Below are 22545 nucleotides of genomic sequence, written 5' to 3' on the forward strand. Positions count from 1 at the left end.
CTTCTTATATAATTATTAGGGCAGAGAAGAGGAGTGTAAGTACACAAACAGGCACACACAAACAGATGCATGCACACACACACACACACACACACACACACACACACCAAAAGTTCTGATCTTTTGTAATAACATTTTGATTTACTCTACCAAACAATTGACTTTGGGATGGTCTTTAGTTTTATTGTCCACCCAGAATCTGATTTAGTTGTAAACATTCTTATTATATATTTTTCTCTTTCTTTCCTTTTATTTTTTTAAAATGTGCTTGTTTGTTTGTTTGTGAGCTTGTATACCATGGCTCATGTCCAGAAGACAACTGGAGTGAGTTGGGTCTCTTCTCCCACCATATATGAAAGATAGCCAGAACTCAGCAGCAATTGCCTTCCCCCCAACTTAAACATTTACCGGGCCCTTGTAAAACTTTTCTTTAAATTGAAATATTGTGGTGGAAGGAATAGTTTGTCAGTTCAAATCACTTGCTGTTATTGTGGAAGACTTGTGTTCAGTCTCCAGCACCCACATTTAACAGCTCACACCTGTTGTGATTCCAGTTCCAGGGGATCTACTGCACTCTTCTGGGCCCCCATGGGCACCTGCACACATGCAGTGCTTACATACATCCAGGTCTACATACATAAACAATAAAATTTAAATTGGACTTTCAAACATTATAAACCTCAGATTTGTGTTTCTATGGCCTAGAGAACTGTACTTCATGATGTAATTCAATATCTCTGATATTTTCATTGAATTTCTTTGGACTCATCAGAAGTTTAAGGTATCATTTCCTCTTGAATTATAGTAATTAGTTAAATCATTAGAAGAAACATAATTTTATAATGAATATATAACAGTTTTAACTATGAAAACCAAGATGGTTAGTGTCATGTCTAATATAATTAGGAAAATATTAATAACAGATATATTATTCTTAATTTTGTTGATAGAGAAAATTGAAAGTAATGACAAGAGGGTGTATTTAGAAGACTATTTTTCTGTGTGTGTATGGTGTGTATGCACACATGCCTAAGAAATTCTGCTCAATTTATGGAACACAAAATAAGTTATCTCACTTAATGGCTGACTTTGAGAACTTTATGATCTTAAACACACCTACTATACAGTATGTAATTTATATGTGTATATATATACATATACATATATATATATATATATATATATATATATATATATATATCAACATTGACCTTGTATCTTGTAATGGTGATTGTGGAGTACCCAGCATTATAAATCCTTTCTTAAAAAAAATCAAAGAATACTGGTAAATGTCCAAGTTGTTACATCCAACTTGAAGCCAGGGATTTATTTGTAGAATCAGCATTTTCACTATGCTAAATTGAATTATCTTATTTAAATATAAAAACCAGTCTAGAGAACATAAAACATGTGAGATAATTCTGGGAATACAAAAGTATATAAATTTTTGGAGGTGATGATTTATTTACTTTCAAAGCATATTCTCAAATCATTTTTTCTTTGGATGCTCAAATTTTCTGTTTTCTAAACATTATTTTCTTTTCTTCAAAAAAGATTTATTTTTATGTGTATGAGTATGTTCTTGCATGTATGTATGTATGTATGTATGTATGGGTATCACATGTGTGCTGATCTGGCAGGAAGAAAGAAGAGGGTATTTAGAGCTTGTGGATCTGAAATTACATATGGTCGTGAGCCACTGTGTGGGTGCAGGGAACTGAACTCAGGTCCTCTGCAAGAGTCTTAACTACTAAGCATTTCTCCAGACAGATCGCAACATTCTTTTCAAGTGAAGACATGAAAACCTAAAATCATTTTTTGAAATCTTTGATATAAACTTTTAAAGTCTTTATTTTGTTTTTTAGGGGAATTTAGTGATGGATCCAATGAGGCTGGTGGCATCTATCAAGTCCTAGAAATACCCTATGAGGGAGATGAGATTAGCATGATGCTTGTACTGTCCAGACAGGAAGTCCCTCTGGCCACACTGGAGCCTCTGCTCAAAGCACAACTGATTGAGGAATGGACAAACTCCGTTAAAAAACAAAAGGTGGAAGTATATCTGCCCAGGTGAGAGTTCCTGTGTGGCCCTTTGTTTAGCACAATACTATGATCCAGAAAATCCTTTGCCAATGCTTTTTGAATTTTCAGTATTTTCTTCTTCTACCTTCTCCAATTCCTCCATCATCTTTTCCTTCCTTTCTTCTTTATCCTCCTTTTACTCTGTCTTCCCCATCCTTTGTCTTCTCTTTTTCTTCTTTCATCTCCTCTATCTTTTCTTTCTTCTTTCTCTCTTCTTGTCATCCTTAATATTCATTCATACAGACATGATCCTACCCAGAAATCTACATCTACTCTTTGATTTGTTAAGCACTAAATACCATGTGCTGTCGAAGTTGATTATAGCTGGGGAGAAAACCTCTGCCATTATTGGTAGCACTTGCAGACAATCCACTGTGGTAGGTGCTAACATATACTCGTACATAAGCAAGGAACAATGCTACTCAAAATCTTCCCTGTGTCCAGAAGTGTAAGATGTATGCATGTCTTTACTACTGTGACTACTTTTCTCTGGAATTCCACCTCAGGGCCATCAGCATATTTAATAGCATGCTGTTTCCGTTTCCTGATAGCTATGACACATGTATGACTGCCTTTCCATGCCCAAGGTCTCTATTTATATTCCTGCACTGATCTTTAGTCTCCTTCTCCAGATATTGTTTACTTAGGCTTAATGGTAAGTTGTGACACTAGACCTTCCAGGAAGCCTTCCATGAACCATGGGCTTACAAACATAATGAAAAATTTAGGCTAGAAAACAAGATATACTAATTAATAACATATATAATGTCCTGTACACAGCAGTACAGTTCTAGGACTTATTTTATATTAAGAAAATTATTCAAATACTGGTTTCTATAAATACTAAAGGATGATAAATAAATTAATAAAGCTGGATTATAAAATCTTAATATTTCATTTGGATTTCAAATTTAGGAGTTGATGTTTAAAAGTTATATTTTATGTAAATGCCTACTTTGTTCAAAAACTTAGCTGATGATTTGACTTTGTAAATGAAAAATATACAGTTGTATTGATATTTGTAGCAGAATTATAAAATTATAAATCTTCATATATATATGTATACATATACATATACATATACATATACATATATATATATATATCTTGATTAGTATTCGTGTGAAAACTAAAGTAGTCATAACCCAAATATTTACGGCATCTAAGATATTTAGTGTGAATCACTTTCCTTGATGATACATTTACATAGAAAGATTTAGTCTATTCTCAAGAAGTAGTCACTGAATACCTAACAAATGGTAGCAATTTGCTAAAATATAAAAATTTATTTCATATACTTATTTTATGAACAAGGATATTTTAAACTAATATTTTACTGATAAACATTCATAATTAAATATAAATATTCTGTAAGGGTCAAATATGTAAACTATTTAACTCATGTTTAAACTTATTTCATGTTTTTATCATGTATTTAGTAGTTTTTCTCATAAGCAATTCCTTTTGATCATGCAATAAATTCAATACAGTGTTAATACTTCAGTAATTAAATTGCATAAGCTAAATGTAGTGTCTTCAAAAGCTTCCATTCTATGATGATATAGTTACTTATAGGCATTTTAACAGAATACTAAATGAGTGCTTAAGAAGTGTTATATATTCTAATTCATCCAAATTCACTAGAAAGGTCTCCTTAGGTCATGTCCACTGAGAAATAGAATATGGTAGCAAAAGAAAATTATTATTCTTCAACTATGATATACTTTAGCTTCCTTGCTTTTTGTAAATGCCTGTTACTAACTTCCATGTCTCCATATCTTTAGGCGTTTTATGAACTCACCCTCTGTATGGCTAATGTTCAGACAGGAAGAGTAAATAGCTCAATGGAGATAAATTTGATTTTTCTTTTGTAACAAAGTGACTGTTTTGAAACAGGTGTTTGATGTAATAATCAATTTTAAAGTTCCGCATTCTGTAGAGTTTGGAAGCTCTAAAAATTTGATGAAGGTAGTGGCTTCTGTACCCCAATTTGAGCAAACATAAAAATGCCTCTAATAGCTAAACACTAGGTATTCTCAAGGATCAGCGTTTAATAACTCACATAGTTTTCACAGGGAGACATTATTCTAAAAATCCCAGCCTGTATTTCCAGAGCTACATTCTTTTCCTACCAAACAGATTCTTTTAATTTCAGCTATACTAGAATTTACATAAAAATACCAACCATACTTAAGGGTTTTAGAGAAGAAGACTGAGGATGTGGCTCAGTTGGTAGAGTGCTTTCTTAGCATTCCTGCAGCTCTGGGTTCTATTTCTAGCACTGCATGGACTGAGTATGGTGACTCACTTTTACCAGAAGTGGATCCAGGGGATCAGAAGTTCAAGATCATCTTCAGCTACATACTAAGTTTGAGCCCAGAGATATATAGGCTATTTGGAAAATTGTACAGTCAGAAAGACTCAGTTACTATCTTCATTTCTCCCTTTAATCTGCCTCCCAGTGCTGGGATTAAAGATATGTGCCAACAATGCCATGCTTGTGGCTTAGCTCTTTTCACTTCAAGTTTTTTTCTTTTCTTTTTTTCTCCTTCCTTCCTTTTTTCCTTCTTTCTGTCTTTCCTTCCTTCCTTTCCTTTTCCTGTTTCCTTTCTTTCTTTCTTTCTTTCTTTCTTTCTTTCTTCCTTTCTTTCCTTCTTCTTCTTCTTCTTCTTCTTCTTCTTCTTCTTCTTCTTCTTCTTCTTCTTCTTCTTCTTCTTCTTCTTCCTTCTTCTTCTTTTTTTTTGTGTGTGTATCCAAGAGAAAACATTATTTCCCTCTCAGGTTGTCTGACAAGACACGGTCTGTAAAATGTGTTTGAGGTGGGACAGTAACAGACAGATATGCTAATAGTCTGTAATACAAGAAAGGTGATGATTGGACACGATTTTCAGTTGCTTGCAAAGGGCAAACAGACAAGAATAGGCAATTGGAGATTATTGACAGTTTCTGTTAACTTTGAACAAAAATCTTAGAAAAAGCTATATTTTAGATGTGGATTTTCCTATTTAAGCTATTACAAACATTAAATAAGTTAGACTCTGAAGAATTCTATTTTCAAAATAAATATTCATATTTTGATATAAACAATCAATTGAAGTCTAATTTGAAGTAAAAATATAGTAAATTTCAGTATTTGGATTAATATGTTTGATTTACAGAGAGCTGCCTCTTGGTCTTTTTTTGGAAACATTAACTTCCCAAAATTATTTTTCCCTAATCATTCCTCTTTATATCTGAGTATTTTTAGTGGTTATTTCCTGCTAGTTCTAATGATGTCAGAAATTATGCAAATATACTGTCTAGTGGATAGTTCAGCTTATCTCATTAAAGACATAGCCTGCTATCTAAAAATTTATATGTAATATTTGTAGTCAGCAAAAGGCAGCATCAGAAAAAGGAAAACATTTCTTCCTGACACAATTTTGTCTTGTTTTTAAAAGTATTAAATATATTTTTCTTTATTAAATTAAAAAGGTGAAGGCACGTTCATTCAATATCTCTACATAGAATAACTAATAGGATAACTCGTTGGCTTATGGAGAGATTATATATTAACAAGAAAGCTTTACCATAGAAACCATTTATATAAATTTAATATTCCATTTATGGCTATGATAATGTTTTAGTTCTTACAAATTTAATACACTTGTGCATAATAATTCAAAATCCTTCAAAAATGAGGTCACTTTTGTTTGCAAGAGCTCTATTCTATTTGTAAAAGCTTACAGTATTGAAGATACAATGTTTGCCTCATTTTCATTGATAAGTGATTTCTTGTGATATCATGAAAACATGCTTCTTTATGTGTGTGTGAATATAAACACAACGATGGCTTTTTTTTTAAATGTATTAGGTTTCATGGAGTTGAAATGCTTATTCTTTTAATTGTACAGTCATAATTTGCTACTTGTTTAACCCTGTCCATGGTGGGTAGATGATAGAGGGGAAGCATTGTTTGATCATATATTGATATATATATATATATATATATATATATATATACACACACACACACACACACACACACACACACACACACACACACACACACACACACACACACACACACAGGAAAATAGAAAGACCTGAGTAAATTTGTGGGTAAATTTATTGTTAATCATTATCAGCTTGAAAAACATCATAGATATTACCAATTCATTACAATATTTTGAAAATGAATCATTTATGGATTTTAAAAATGTTTTTACATTTGTGTGTGTGTGTGTGTGTGTGTGTGTGTGTGTTGGAATGTGTGATGATGTGATGATGAGAGGACAAATTGCTAGGGTCACTTTTTTCCTTACACAGTGTTGGTTCTGGGAACCAGATTCCAGTTATTAGGCTTGATAGAAAGTGCCTTTACTTACTGAGCCATCTCACCGGCCCCATTAAAAAGTTTCACAGTGTACTTAATAGAACCTAATCTCAAAGTTCCATTGAACTCTCATACATTGTAGTTGTCTGTACATAATAAATATTTTTTTTCTACTAATGAATTTAGATCCTATTGTGTTATGTCATTCACTTTGATCCACCATCTTTTTTAATTGAAAAAAAAAAATCCTTTGTATACAATATATTTTGACCATTCTTTTCTGTCCACCAATTCTTAGATTCTCCTCATCTTTCTATCCACACAACTCCAAACAGACTCTCTCTAAAACTCAAACACAAGAATTTCTTTCTCACATGTTCACACAACCAACTCACTCCTCCCATATAAACAGAAACCACACAAGTCAAAATATGCAAGCCAAAGACAAATAAGACAAAAAGCAATTCCCAACAAAAGAATATAAGACAAAATGCTTACAAAACTGCTATTAAATTCAAGTTCCTTTTGTGCTGACCATTTCCTACATAGGTTCAAGCCAAATGGGGGTCCTATCATTGATGAGAATAAACAATCACATACTTCTTTCAGTCAGTAGTGTGAGCTTTAGCATAATTTACCCACCATAAAATAGACATTTGTCATAAATCTTCTGAGCATTATATCCTTGTTCCAGGTAAGAAGCTGTTGTTAATGAAATACTTTCTTGCCATATGTCCTCCAGGTTCACTGTGGAACAGGAAATTGATTTGAAAGACATCTTTAAAGCCCTTGGAGTCACTGAAATTTTCATCAAAGATGGAAATTTGACTGCTATGTCAGGTAAAAAAATATTATCAATTAAAATATTATTTATAAAATGATTTTCAAATTAATGATGCTATGTCCATCACTTCTCAGGGATTTCTTAGATATCTTTATTTCTTACCAGATGAAACAAGAGGTATATTTAGTTATACAAACAAAACTATAGCTATAGATATAGTGTTCTGTGTTGCCTGTTTTGAGCCTTTTTTTAGAAGATTCTTTCCAGAACACATTGTACATCTTCAAATTCGCTATTACACTAATAAAATACCTTGTGGAATAGACAATCAATGAATATGTTGATTGAATATCTAAATAGATCCCACTGGAATTAGTCATGTAGGAAAGATGAATGAATATCTTCTGAAGTAAGAAACGGGCCAAAGATTATCTTAAAAAGAATAAAAACTGCCTAGTGAAATATTGTCATAATACTTTTTGTTAAGTCTTCAGTAAAAATAATGTTTTTTAAAAAGTATACAGAAAATGAAAATTAACTAGTTGAATTATTAGAAAAGAAACCATAAAATATTAATAACATCAAGGCATTTATTTTGGATATCTTTAATCTTGCATATAACCACAAGGTATTTACCATTTAAGCTTAACTAAATAAATAAGCTTATATAATTATAGTTTTCTAATTTTTTGACAATGCAAAAATACAATCATTTTTAAATGAGAAGACAGATACATATTAAGATAAAAGAAACGAAACTTGTGAGGCCTCTTTATAGTCAATAGAGTTGAACTAAAGCACATGTTGGTGGGACCTTCCTCATCAGTTCTGGTGTTCAGGAAAGAATTTAATTTTCCCTTAATGAGTCAGCCACCTGTGTGAAATCACAGCTTCTATGCCTTTGATGAATTCTGGAAATATATTCAGCACTTCTGAAATTACTTACATTTATATGTGTGTGTATGTACACCCTTGGGGGAGAGAGAGAGAGAGAGAGAGAGAGAGAGAGAGAGAGAGAGAGAGAGAGAGAGAGAATCATAGGGTTCAAAAAATCCTAGCACTTGCTCTGCTAGGGTTAGGATAGTGAGGGCTGTTTTTAAGCATCACTCAGATTCTAGCAATGAGCTGAGAATGATGTTTCTGGTGTATTTGGTGTTTAACTTCTGCTCCTCATTTGGGGAGCTTGATTCCCTAAGCATCAACAGATATGCTCCAAGAGCCTACTGTGTAGATGACTCTGTCTATGTAATCGAGAAGAAATTTAGTAAATTTCTTCAGGGCTCATGTCCAAGTTCTTAGAGTGAAAACCCTCACATTGGCATAGTCAGGAAGGCCAGCCTAGTGAGCTAAGAAAGATCATCTGCTATCTCTATACCTAGGTCAGAAATACATTCATAGCTAAAGCATAGCATAAAATTCTAATGCTGCCTTCTTTATAAATTTAGAACATTGATCTTATTCTACTGGGTGAGTTCCCACTGGATACTTACATTCTGCTTTCTTTACCATGATTCCTCACTGTCTCCCAAACATCCAGGCAGATATTTAGCATTCCTCTCCCTCTCTTTCTCTTCCCTCTCTCCTTCATTAATTCATGCACTTTTTATTTCTTTGCCTCTGCTTCTTCTAATTTCAGTGTGATTTCTCAGCTTGTTTATTTGAGCACCATATGCTCTGCCTTCCATGGTTCAAATCCTTTTCAGATGACTGATTTTTCACCTCTCCAAATAACAAACCTTGCTAATTGGAGATCCTGTAATTCGTAGTGACCCTCACAAGGACACAATAAAAATATTTACATGTGTTTAGTTAATTCTTTCTCAAGATTTATGGGGGTGTTAATGATATATAAGGTGAGTGATAGTTCATGCTGTAGCTATTATTTTCACAGAACACCTGCTAGTGAAGCAAATGTATAAGAAAACTATGTTGTACATTTAAGAAACATCTTACCTGACCCAAAGAAAGAAACATGAACACTTTAAACTTTTATTTGTTTATTTTTGGGTGTAAGGACATTTACCCTAAAGTCAGAAGAAGGTGGCAGACCTTCTGGGACTAGAGTTATATAAAGTCATTAGTTGTAGGTGCTTGGAATCACATCTGGGTACTTTGGTAGAGCAGCTAGATCTTTTAACCATTGAGACATATCTCCAGCTCCAAAGCTTGGGGTACTTATGGGGAGAAAGACATAGCAGCCAATTTAATATGAGAAAGACTGAAAGAAACACTAACAGTGATTCTCAAGGTCACATGTCCTGTCCACCCCCACCATGGGGAAAAGTCAGCAATAGTTCAAGATCTTCTTGTATATCACAATGGGAAATGGTCCTACTTTTCAGTTAGAGGCTAGTTGTGCCTCTGAACATCTGCAATGAACAAAACAGGCTCCCACAGTTACTGAGTACCCAATCTTAAATGTCAGCAGTGACTAGAGAATGGAAAAACATGGGTTAGAGAAAGCATTATGGGAACAAGGAAGAAAATATGGCAAAAGTCAAATGAGATCCTTGCAAAGACAGAAGAGAGTATGTATAGAAAACTTTGAATGTGTGTAGAAAGAAGTATTTATATGTGGAGAATCATTTCAGCTAGACAGGCTGCACAATAAGCCACGGGATCTATTTGTCACATCCTCTCAGAGCTGGAATGACAGGTGTATTGCTACACATCTGACTTTTTTCACATGAGTACTGGGAGTCAGAACTCAGGTCCTCATGCTTGTATGGCATGCACTTTACCCACAAGAGTCATCTAATCAGCCTAGAACTTCCATTTCTTACAGAGTTCAGCATTATTTGGAATGTTACCTTGTACATGTGTTAACAAAAATTTTACTTAAAGTTTTAAAAAAAAATCTATTTAAAAACAATAGTAGAAAAAATAGTAGAATGAATCTGTACATTTGAAAGAATACAAAGAACCATATCATCGTGGTAAAGATTCTTAAAACATGTATGGAGAAGAAAACAAACCACCTACATCACCTCCTTTTGCTACAGGGGAAACTGAGTGACTTGAAATCCTTCACTGAGACTTCTTGGGGAAGCTTTTTCATTTTTATCTCTTTGAATCCACTCTTGTGGGAAGGCTTCTTATGGATGCCCTAGGCTACTTCAGTGTTCTGCTAAATGGTTTCCAATCTCTCTCTAACCTAATCTGTTGTATCTTCCACTGCCAAGATTAATCGCTTTAATACTCCCTCTCAGGTGCATTGCTGCACAGGCCCAGAGTTTCCTTTGCTTTGCAATGCACTGTTCCCTGTTCCACAGGGAATTGCGAGCTCCTCCCTCTGAAGGTAAGAGCTTCTACTTAGCTTGTATTCTGGTTCCTCTGCCTATTTCCCCAGCTCCTCACATCTGGGAAATCTTTTCCATCTGAGTTGAGCCTCACTTCCAGATAGCCCAAATTTCATCAGGCCACCAGGATTGCATCACTAGAAGCAACTAGTCGTGGGGTCCCTAGTATTTTGTGTTCCTTTTTGTTACACATCACACATCTTATTTCATATTTATGTTACTTATGCATCTTGCATCCCAGGTAGAACATAAATGCCCCAAAGATTTATTCTGATGCATGTTTCCTCAGTGCCCATCACTCTTACTTGCTTGGCACTCATTGAATGCAGATGTGAATGAGTAGGGTGTTCAATATTTATTAAGTCGACTTCTCCATCTCAATTTGATATCCATTGCTTCTGATGCTAAATCCTATAAACATAAAAAACAGTAAAGACTCATACAACAAACATGGAATGCACAGTGCTGAGAACCATTTTCTTCTCAGGCTCCATTTAAAATCTTCAGGTACTTGCAGCAAGGATTCTGTTACAGAGGAAGGCTATTTTTATAATGAAAATGAATGGCATTTGGATTAATGGGTAATCTTCTTGGAAGGTATAAAGGACAAGAAAAAGAGACTTCTAAATCCTTCAGCATAAAGTACAAGCTTTAATAAAGAAGCCAATAAAATAAAGGACTTAAAAGACACAGTGAACGGCATATTCAGGTCGGAAGGAAGCAAGCACTGTAGATTGATGCTGGCCCAGCTCCTATTTCCTGCCCCTTGTTGCTCTTTCTCTTTGCACTGTAAGACAGAGACTTGTTCCTTTTTCATTGCCACAGTTCTACTTTTGTTCCTACTTTTTTGCCTGACTATTGCAAAGGTGAACTTTATCTGCCTGCCCCTAGGTATGTGCTCATCAAAATTATCTCTTGACTGGTTTCTTCTAAACTCAAAATGAGCATATGCCATTATTTCTAGACAGAGCCCAGGGTGTCTAACCTCATGGTCAAAGTTCTTAACATGAGAAACTTCGCTGCTCCCCAACCTCCTCATAGTCTACACTCCATTGAGCCCTTTAATTCCTTCCATTTCTCCCACACTGTAATTGTGTTCATGTGTCAAATGACCTTGCCTCCTTCCCTTTCACTCCTTTACTCATTCTTCCAGAACTAGCCCAGCTGTCACCTTTGCCTGGCATCCTGCTTGCCTCCTAGGCAACTTCGTTTTCTTCAACTGGAACATGGCAGTGTTTCCCTCCTGTGGCTGTTATCACGGCTCACTTTTAACTTGGACTTTCTGTGTAAACACTTGGACCTGAGCTACAAGCTGTTTCAAGGCAGTGACTGTGTATGAGATGTCATTCTGTCTTCAGGGATAAGCACAGTGTTGGGGTGGGGGGGGGAATGAGTGAGAAGTATGGGGAGCATGGCAATGAATACTGCCCAGGTTTAAGGAGGCTGCTTCTCTCTGCTCCTCACCCTTTTTATGTCCCATACTTTTAAGCCCCAGGGACACTTTTCGCTCCCTCCCTAAATATGCTCAATTTGAATCTGTCTCTGCACTTGTTTCCACTGCACCTTCACGTCTTCCCCTGGCTGTTTCTATCATATTCACTTAGTCTCAGCTCCCATTACTCTCCCATCTTCCCTTAACAATTCCAAGTAAATGTTCCACACTGCCTCTGTCACCAACCAACATACTGTCTTATCTTGTGCTCCCAGGTATATGAACTACATCTGGAAATCATGGCCGCTTATGGATTTGATTTATTACTGTCTTTTATTTATGTCCATTTGCCTTTATAAATGTCCTAGTGTAGACAGTAGTTAGTACATGAACAAGCAAATAAGTGAATAATTTCTGCTTCTCTAACAAAATCTGTATGAAAATTGACACTGTTCTAATCTGAAAGATGTCAGATTCTGGGACATTCTTTAAAAGCTTTATGGGTGGGGCTGAAGCTAAAAATATGGTCACATAGAGGCACTTTTGGTATGTACTGTTTTGCTCTGATACTCTAGCCATTTTGTTAATTTAATCCTGCCCTTGGTGATGCAGAAGTCTATTTAAATTGGCTGTATTCAGAAACAATACCACAAAGGAAACTGAGGCCAACACTTGCCTGATGACCACCCTGCCAGCTGGATGTGTGTCTCAGATTCTGAGAGCCTTTGTACCCTGCACAATAAGTCAAATGGAGCACTTGCTCAAGGAATATTTGCTCAGCCATTGAATGAATGCTTGAGTACTTTGCCCTGCTTTCTTCATATGAGTTTGGTTTTCTGCCCAGCTCCTCTCTGGGTAGCTTAGTGTTTGCTGACTTGTTCCCATCTTGTCCTTTGTAAAAAGTCTGGGTCCTGGATGCCTGGAGAAAAGTAGAACCAAGCATTGAACAGCAGTGCCTGCAGGGCCAGAAGAGAAGGTTGCTTTGGGCCCATGTGCAGACAAAACAAAATATAACAAAACACAACAAAACAAAACACAAAAAAAGAAGTAAACAAAAAAAAAAACAGAATTAAAAAGAAAGAAGAAAGAAAAGAGAGCAACATTTGCAGACTAAGGAGTTACAGTGTTTGACATGCAAGCACCAAGTTCAATCCCTAAAAGGTATATTAAAAGGCAGGGCTACCCATGCTGAGGATGTGGTGGTACAGGCAGATTCCTGGGGCTCTCTGACCAGCCAGACTAGATTAATTAGTGAGCTCTTGGCCACTGGAAGATCTTGTCTCATAAAACAAGGTATGTGATTCCTGGGGGAGGATGCCAAAAGTTGACCCTTGGTATCCATATCCACACATGTATAGCCATACAAGTATATGCAGCCACGTTAAGACAGGACAGAGGGCTTCTGATTAACATGCAATTGTCAAGGATGAAGTCCACATACAAGCATAAGGAGTCATGAACATAAACTTGCTTGTGTTTCCACATGTCTTGACCTATTCTTAAAATTTTGTTGCCAGTGACATATGCTTCCTCAACCTTTATGCAATGATATTTTATTTTAATGTGATTGTTTGATGTTTATTCCAATGGGGGGGCAGCCCTACGTATACATCTATAGTCATAGATTTTTTTCCCTGTATGTTAAGTGTCTGGAATCTTTCTACATCTGCAGACACCAAATTAGTTATTGGGTGGCATGAGTCATGCTATGGCAATATGAACACCAAAGTCAATCTTTGCTTTGCTGACTTTGAAATATAGACAGTAACACTCACCAGCCAGATACTATTACCATTATTTTTAAACTTGATCCAGTTTTTAAGTCTTTTATTGCTCTTTTTCTCTCTTATTGCTCTTTTCTTGGAATACTTAGTTTGTATTATCATGGATTCTCTTATAAAAATAAAACTTAGGGGCATAATTGTGAGCCGAACTATGTCCATGTGTTGTCACAGAAAGTTGTCACACCCACAAAATCACAGTATGAAAAAGCTAAGACTTTTCATTAAACAATGATCAAATCTTGGGTATCATGTTGTGCTGGGTTAATACTAGAAAATATCACATTAGCAGAGTATTTCCTCCTTTCAGGAATTCAGATTTTAAGTACAGCTATTGAAAGACCTGCAGAGGGTGAGGACCCTCACGCCCCCCCCCCCCCCGCAAATCACTCAGGAGAAGCGGTCTTGATGCAAAAGCATGAGATCTTTTATATTCCAGTGCACTGGGGTCCGCAGCCATACTCCACATGGAAGTAGGGGACTGGGAACCCTGGGTACAGGGTTCAGACAACTTTTATAGGGTTATAACAAAGCCCGTGCATCACAAACCAATCATCTCATAGCATCCAGTGTGGACCAATCAATTTGAACTATCCAAGCCCTTGCTTAGCCCAGGAAGTCTGCTTTCGCTTGGGCTTCTGGGTAGTGTGACAAGGCTCATTCCTTATGTTCATTCACTCACAGGTGCTGACATAAACAGCTCTGTCTTAAACACTCAAGAATGTGACCTTTTGCCTACTCACTGCTAGGGGGCAGGGTCTAGGGAGAATTAGGCTAAATTTTTCCATCCTTACACTATATGCCAGAAGGTAGGGGTACTCAGATGAATGACACAGTCATTGCTTTAAGAAAGGTGACAGTCCAGGAGGAGACACACAATGCTGGTGTAATACATTAGAAAGGCTTCATAGAATCAGTTTTTTGGTCCATGGGAAAGGCATGGTCAGATCTAATTTGAAGATACAGGAATCAGAAAAGTAAGAGAAGTCGCCTGGGGTAGAAGCCAAGTCTTAGGAGCCCAGAGGCTGAGGGAGGATCTGGGGAAGCAAACCAGGAGTGAAGATGGAACATTTTAAACTCAAATGACAACACACAGCATTCAAGGCATAGAATGTGGAATGAATTAGTGAGATACTGCCCAAGGGACGTGCTAGGACTTACAAAAGTATGAAATACCCTGAAGGTGGGGTGACAGGCTGAGGGACAGAGGGGAGGAGGGAGAGCTCACTAGAGTGCTGTATAAACGGCTTTGCACTTGTATGGGTCCATTCTGCTAATAGTGTACAACCTTTCCATCACCTTGATCTGACACACTGAAAACCACTGCAACTTAGTAGAAATTCATTTATATATGTCAATGGGTTTAATTTAAATTTTTATTTTGAGCTGACATAAATAATAGAAAAAATTTATTCTAATGGTGTACCATGTAATATTTCAAGTTCATATGTGTGCTGTTACTATTTTAAAAAATAAAATTGAATTTTAAAATTAAGTTTTAGTTATTATTTTTATTATTATTTGTGTGAATATTGTATGGTTGCATGTGCCATGATGTAATAACTTTGTGAAGCCATGTCTCTTCTTCCACCTTTATGTGAGTTCTGGAGAATAACCTCAAGTCATTAGGCTTACATTACAAATCACTTTACTGTCTGGGTCATCTGGATGGTCCTTGTCTAATGTTTAAATCAGGCTTAACACATCTATCTCCTCAAATATTCATTTATGTTAAAAAGAAATTTGGAAATGCTTTAGTGCAGTCTTTTGAACTGCACAGCATGCAATCACCTGCAGTTAATTTAAGCACAACTTCTTACTTCTACTTAACTATAAGTCTCTGTCCATTGATCCACCTATCCCGGTCCCCCCCCCCCCAACATTTGGACAGAGGTTACATGTAAAGGGGCCATGTTTTTTCTATTTCCGTGCGTCAAATGCATACATTAGGAAAGGTCTAAGAACTACTGCAAACAGTTCTATCTCAGCAAGCTGGTATGGCTGAATGATAATTCTGTCTTTGTAAACTCCCCTTCAGAGTATTTAAGGGGGACTTAGCTGGCAGGCTGGGCATCCATAGTCAGAGGAACTGAGTTCAACTGCTTTTGCATTGAGAGCCATAATCGTGTCCTCATTCATGACCTTCTATTAACTGATGAATGAAGATTAAAAAGCATCAAGATTTGAAAATAGTTATCAGCTAACTGCTAAATTGTTTGTATATTTCACTGCCTTTGGATTCATGTGTTTATTTTGCCAATTAAAAGATTCCTGAATAATCAAATGGTTCATATTCCATCCCTTGTTAAATAAAGGCAAAAAAGGTCTTGGGATTTGAGAGAACTGATTATACTTGATATTTACATGTACATTTTGGTTGCAATTTATTGTTCTTTTAGTCATCAAATGCATTTTGTAAGAAAATATAAGAGAGGGACTATTTAATAATGTGATAATTATTATTGATACCAAATAATATCTAAGGAAATGGATCCCTATTAGAAGTATATTCACAGATGTCATTGTTGGTTACCATGGTGATTATTCAAAATAATCAGGGGCTGTTTACCAGATGTACCAAAAATATTGGTGACTATTGTTCTCCATGTGTAGAATGTTTTTGAAAATGAGAGAAAATGTATGTTGTTTTAGGTCAAAGTTAATTATGTTATTCAACAGTCTAATGTTAAATTAATTGTGAGTTTTATTTTCTGCATGCATACATGCATCTCTTCTCTCTCTCTCTCTCTGTGTGTGTGTGTGTGTGTGTGTGTGTGTGTGTGTGTGTGCACGCATTCAGGTGTATATGTGTATTTTGGGCACACATCTATACATGTGCATGTAGAGGTCAGAGGTAAAATCAGGAGTCTCCTTCAACTGTTCTCCACATTATTATTATTATTATTATTATTATTATTATTATTATTATTATTGTTATGTGTTTTTTTTTTTTGAGGGAGTCTCTAACTGGCTAGACTAGCTGGCCAGGAAGGCCCAGTCTCTTCCTACTCACCATGACTGCCATTTCAAGCAGGTGCTTGGGATCTGAATTCAGGTCCTCCAGCTTTTGTGCCAAACATTTTATCAACCTATCCTTCTACCCAGTCCTTGAATTGTAACTTCTACAAATGGTGCTGGATATAAACAATGCAGTTATTTATCTGAAATTTAGCACAGACTTTCTAGAGTTGAAGAAAAGGACTGTGTGGAGTAGAACACATTTGCGTAACTCTTTATCCTGCTGTCTGAGCTTCTCCTTTTTCAAAAGTAGTTGGAATGCATTTTATGGTTCTTTTGTTTCATCTTGGGAAACAGTTGAACTCAAGACTGGAAGACATTTATAGTTTGCTAGGTGCTCCTCAGCAAAGTATCACAGACTTCCCCAAGGAAGAACTTCCAAGTTGTTTTTCAAATACCTGTGATCAGCCTTGAACTCACATTTATATAGGTAGATAGATAGATAGATAGATAGATAGATAGATAGATAGACAGACAGATGATAGATTTCTTTTTTAGGGATTGGCTCATATATTGTGGAGGCTTGAAATGAAATGAATGTGGAGAAATTAAAAATCTACAGAGCAGACACTCAAGGAAAAGTGGTAGCTGAGTGCCGTGTAATCTGCGGACTGAATTCTTCTTTGCTTTGAAGAGGTCTCTGTTCTAATACAGCTTCTTCAGCTGATTGGATGAGGCCCACCCACACTGGGACAACAATCTGCTTTACTCAAAACCCACTGACTTAAATGTTAATCTCATCCAAAAACATGCTCACAGAAACATCCAGAATGTTTGTTCAAGTGTCTAAGTAGTAAAGCTTGAACAAATTGACACATGAAATGAACCATTTCATTTCTGCTTTTCTTTGTAGCTATCTCAGTTCAAATTGGTCTTGAGTGGAGACTAGTCATATCTGATCAGAATACTCTACAGTGACTTCATTTTAAGACCCCGTTCTTCAGTATAGTCATGGACTAAAGTCCTGGGGGTTAGGACCTGAGCAAATGAATGTTTAGGAGCATAAATCTCAAAGTAAGCATTAATTTCAAAGTAAGCTCTTTTTTTTTTTTTTTTAACATTTCTCCAGGCAAGAAGTCAATTTTATTTTACCAGGTTAATGTCATCTACATATTATAAAAGTTATTGATTAGGCTTAAGGAAAGCATATTTTTATCTCTGGATCTTCACTGTTTTTCATTGTGTACTTTTTATTTCAAATTATAAAGCCAATGGATAAAATATTTTTATTGTGCATTATGAAATCATTTGAGGTCACTATTAGAAACAGAGTTTCTGCTCCCCTCCCTCTGAGCAGTATAAGAGTTAAGTAATAGGAAAAAGGAGAAATATACAGTGGGAACTTACTGGAGTAAAGATTGGAGTAAATTAACAAGTGGTAATAAAATGAGGGCGAATTTGAAAACATACCATCACTAACAAGTTCTTTCATGCCGTAAGTAAAATCTGGCATTGTATTTTCTTTTTCTTCCTTCCTTCCTTCCTTCCTTCCTTCCTTCCTTCCTTCCTTCCTTTCTTTCTTTCTTTTTTTTTTTCTTTTCTTTTCTAATCAAGTATCTTGGTTTCTCAGCACTCTCAAACTTACTTACCCAAGAGGTCAAATGTGTCTGTGTGTCTGGTGCTAATGATCTCATTTCTTCTTTTCAGATAAGAAAGAGCTGTTCCTCTCCAAAGTTGTTCACAAGTCCTTCATCGAGGTTAATGAAGAAGGGTCAGAAGCAGCTGCAGCCTCTGGTACATACTAAGCCATTTTCAGGACTCACTCTTCGTCCTTCTTCCAAATTTCTGTTTTTAAACAACCTTGGGTGGAAATAGAGATCCCCTTTGAAACCGTACCAAAGACATCACTCTTTTCCAAGTCCCAAGTCAAGCAAAAGCTAAAGCAATCAGAACATTTTCAATAGAATGTCAAGTAGGTCCATGCCTAGCCTCCCAGAGAGGTGTCACATAGTGGCAGCTTTAAAAGATGGTCCCCCCCCACTGCACTGTTCACATAACTATTGTTAGCATTTGCCTAGTGGGTATGCACACATTGTTTCCTTCCTAATTACCTTTGGAAGCTAGTTCTTAATTTTTGTTTGTGTAAAGTTGGTTTTGAGAAATTACATGTAAAAATAAGAGTTGATAGACAAAAATAGATGCTTTTAAGTACCTTTAAATAATAATAGTTATAAGCAATAATTTTCAATAGGCAAATTTTTAAATGGACATAGATTCCATATACAGGTTAATGGTCCTTCATCATTTTTGTGTGTGATGAATACATGTTTAAGTGTGCACCCATGTATGTATGTTTGGATGTGGGTGTTTATAAAAGCAGAGGTAGGAATCTGGTGTCTTTCTCAATAATTATCTGTCTCCTTTTTTTGAGGTGAGTTTTGTCACAGAATCTGGAGCTTACCAATTTGGTTAGACTTGCTGGACAACAAGCCTCAGAGAACCTGTCTACTTCCACAGAACTGTAATTAAAGCGCAGATAGTCTACTATGCCTAGCTTTTTGTATGGATGCAGAGGATCTGAATCCGGGTCTTCACAGTTGTGGGGCAGGAACTTTGCTGACTGAGCCTTTTCCCCATCCACACCCTTGATCATTTTGGCAGCTGTGATTTTCCTAGATAACCGTGCATGACTTTATCATTGTATTTCCCATATCCTCTTGCTGGCTTAGGATTGCTTCCATTGCCTGTTGAACAGATAAGATCAAATTTAATAAAGTTTCCGTTACCTGGCAATATATTTGCATATTGACATATATTTCTGACCTCATCAGTGATAACAGTACTTTCAAGAGGAAAAGGAAACAGTCTTAGGTGGTCAAAAAAGATTACAATCTCAGATAACTAAACAGACTGTAGCAAATAAGAACTTGGGGAATTGAATAGCCTGCTCGCTGTTGGATTTTCATTTGTCATTTCATCCTGGTCATTACTGGCACCCCACAGAGCTTCAAAGTACACTTACTACAGGTAACAGAAATAACTTGAAAATGTGAAAGACTGCCTTCAGTTTGACAATTCTTTCTTTTCTCCCTTCTCTTAATTGAAAAGGCACTTTGATTAAAACACAAATACTTGTCTTGGACTAAGGATAACATGTTTTACATCAGGCAGAGTAAATTACCATACAATTTTTGATGGTTTAGAGGGAAGAAATGACTTGTATATGTGTTGTGGTTGTTTGTTTTCTTTAGAATATTAACACCTTTAAAACATTTCTGACTTACAACCCCTGTTTTCTGTAGATTTTTGCTTTTTCATTAAACAAATAGACATAGATTGCTTTGAAAAATTCTCAGAAGTCTGAGTCTTTGCACATCTATAGGCATGTAATTACTTCCTTTCTGTACCATAGGAATGATTGCAATTAGCAGGATGGCTGTGCTGTACCCTCAAGTTATTGTCGACCATCCATTTTTCTTTCTTATCAAGAGCAGGAAAACTGGTGAGTGTGCTATGTGAATATATTAGTTCATAAGCCACAGAAAAGCTTTCTGTTTCAAAATGATACCTATTTTTAAGATTGCTTCCAATGTTCTTATACTTTTAAAAATTAAAATATTGTACTTTTTATTTTTTTTAAAACATTGCTAGTTGTAAGCAAGTGGGAAATAAGTATTCCATCATTTGCTCACTCTTCTCTTTTGCTCACTTCTAAATGAATGCAGGTACAATATTATTCATGGGACGAGTCATGCACCCCGAAACAATGAACACAAGTGGACATGACTTTGAGGAACTTTGAATGATGACGTTTGAGTAAAAAGAAAGCAATGATGAAGCACATTTTATTTACAATTGGTATATAGCTAGGATTTTTGTTTTACAGTATTATTTAAAGTAATACTTAAAATAGTTCTTAGTAGAAGTAATGCATCTGATCTATAAATCAGCCTGTCAAGAAATTTTGTCAGTATTAAGATTATGGTCCTCATTGTGTCTGTTGTACTGTTGTTTAAAATAAAAGTATATATTGAGCTTGTGAGTAATTTTTTCACTTTGGAGGTAGTTGTAGTCTGCGCACCACTATAGCTGAGATTTGGAAACGATGTCGTTTCTTTAGGAATTGTACAATGTAATGATCCTGCAATGTAGAACCTGCTGTTTCTGAGTGTCTTCATAATCATGCAGAATGAACACCAAAGCGAGCAGCACATGTGTATATAATAAGCAATAATGTGAAGTGGAGGCAAGTAAACCACAAAAATTGGAATCATCATTTACCGTAGAGCTCCATGACAAAACTTTTAGGAAAAATTTGGGATATGTAAAGCCTATAGATGTATTGTCTATACTGTAGTTTATACTTTTCAAGTCATTAGAGCATACTGGTTATATTTATCTTTAAAAGTTTGACTAGCATTTGTATGCCACATGACTCTAGTAACAAGCTCAAACATCTTATTAGCCACCCCTGATGACATAGAGAGGTCCCATGAAAAGATTGCCTTGTACCATTTAAATTCAAGTGATTTTCTTTTTTTTTTAGGTTCACACAAAGATGAAATTACCCAATGGCACATTTCCTAGAATATATCCAAGGCATCAAGTGATACCTTGGTGTACCAGCTTCTTAGATGTTTTTACTTTAAAGAAAAATCATTAGTCAGTGCATCATAGGGAATCAATGCTTCTGAAACTTAGTGAGTGATATTATCATCTGGTCAATTATTATAAGTGCAAGTTCTTAACCAGGATGTTTAAGATAAAACAGGGACAATACCTTTCTAACTAGTTTCCAACTGATGTCTTGGATGTTGGAACATGGGCTTTGCTGTTTGTTACTTGGCTAGCAAAATTCTACTTATGTAAGTGTTGCATATTTGATATTAATATAAATACATAAAAAACTCTAATTTTTACTGAATGAACTTGGAGGGAGCTTGGATGGGAAAAGGATATAATCTGTTTTAATAATACAATGCCCTTGTCTAGAATTAGTGTGACTCTAAAGTTTTTTATAGTATATACCATAGATAAATGTGAGATGCTTCTGCATATTACAACACTTGAAATACAATCTTTAAAAATATGGAGACATTTATAGGCAATACCCTTAAAAAATTTATGAATATCCAAGGACATAGTACTTAACACTGAGTCTTTTACAGCTTATATTTTCAGAAGACTTGCAGCTTATTCAAAAATCTTCATGTTATTTAAAATACTGGTCTTGTTTTCATTTATAATTTATGTATCTGTGATGGCTGATGTTGATTCAGCATTCACATTTTAAGCTAAGACAGCATTGGTCACTGCATCCTTCTTGTGAATATGACTCATCTGACTATACATGTATGTTCATCAGTTAACTAAATGTATTGCTGGTAAGGAAGAATAAACATGTTTATGCAATCACTTGATTCTATAAAGTCCCAAATGCTATTTTTATTGACAGATTTGTGTTCAAGTTCTACTATTTGTAATATTTACCTTAAATTATTTCAATATGAATTAGGTGTTACTTAATTGAAAATGGATGTTCTCATGCTGGTGGAAAGCTTAGAATTAATACATTACAACACCAAGCGTTTTCTTTTTAATAATTTAATGTGTGTGCATGTGTGTATGTGTTTACTAGAGCACAGGCATTCATATGCCACAGTTTGTATGTGGAGGTCAGAGGACAAATTGGAGGAATCAGTTGCCTCTTTGTACCTTAGGATCCCAGAATCACACTCAAATTGTTAGAAATGTACAAGAAAGACTTGCATCTACTGGGTCATCTCACTGGCCTCAAGGTTTTCTGTTGTCCTCTCTTTGTTTTTAATTTCTTCAACAGATTTCTTTTATTGAAAAAGTAACAATGCATCATTCCTAGTTGTTTTATTTTCTTT

At 35.6% G+C, this 22545-nt stretch overlaps 1 protein-coding gene across 1 annotated transcript in view; it reads left to right on the forward strand.

Moving 5' to 3' along the window:
* Serpini1 (serpin family I member 1) overlaps positions 1-22065 on the forward strand; it is an 86877-nt gene extending 64812 nt beyond the window's left edge. Inside the window, exons 5-9 of the mRNA XM_051199040.1 lie at positions 1866-2070; positions 7140-7237; positions 18359-18445; positions 20064-20153; positions 20377-22065. Coding sequence (XP_051054997.1) covers positions 1866-2070; positions 7140-7237; positions 18359-18445; positions 20064-20153; positions 20377-20453 — 557 coding nt within the window. The 3' untranslated portion in view covers positions 20454-22065. The remainder of the gene's footprint in view (positions 1-1865; positions 2071-7139; positions 7238-18358; positions 18446-20063; positions 20154-20376) is intronic.
* The last annotated feature ends 480 nt before the right edge of the window (positions 22066-22545 follow it).

The sequence above is a fragment of the Phodopus roborovskii genome, unplaced genomic scaffold, assembly GCF_943737965.1.
Source record: "Phodopus roborovskii unplaced genomic scaffold, PHOROB, whole genome shotgun sequence".
NCBI classification, from domain to species: Eukaryota; Metazoa; Chordata; class Mammalia; order Rodentia; family Cricetidae; genus Phodopus; species Phodopus roborovskii.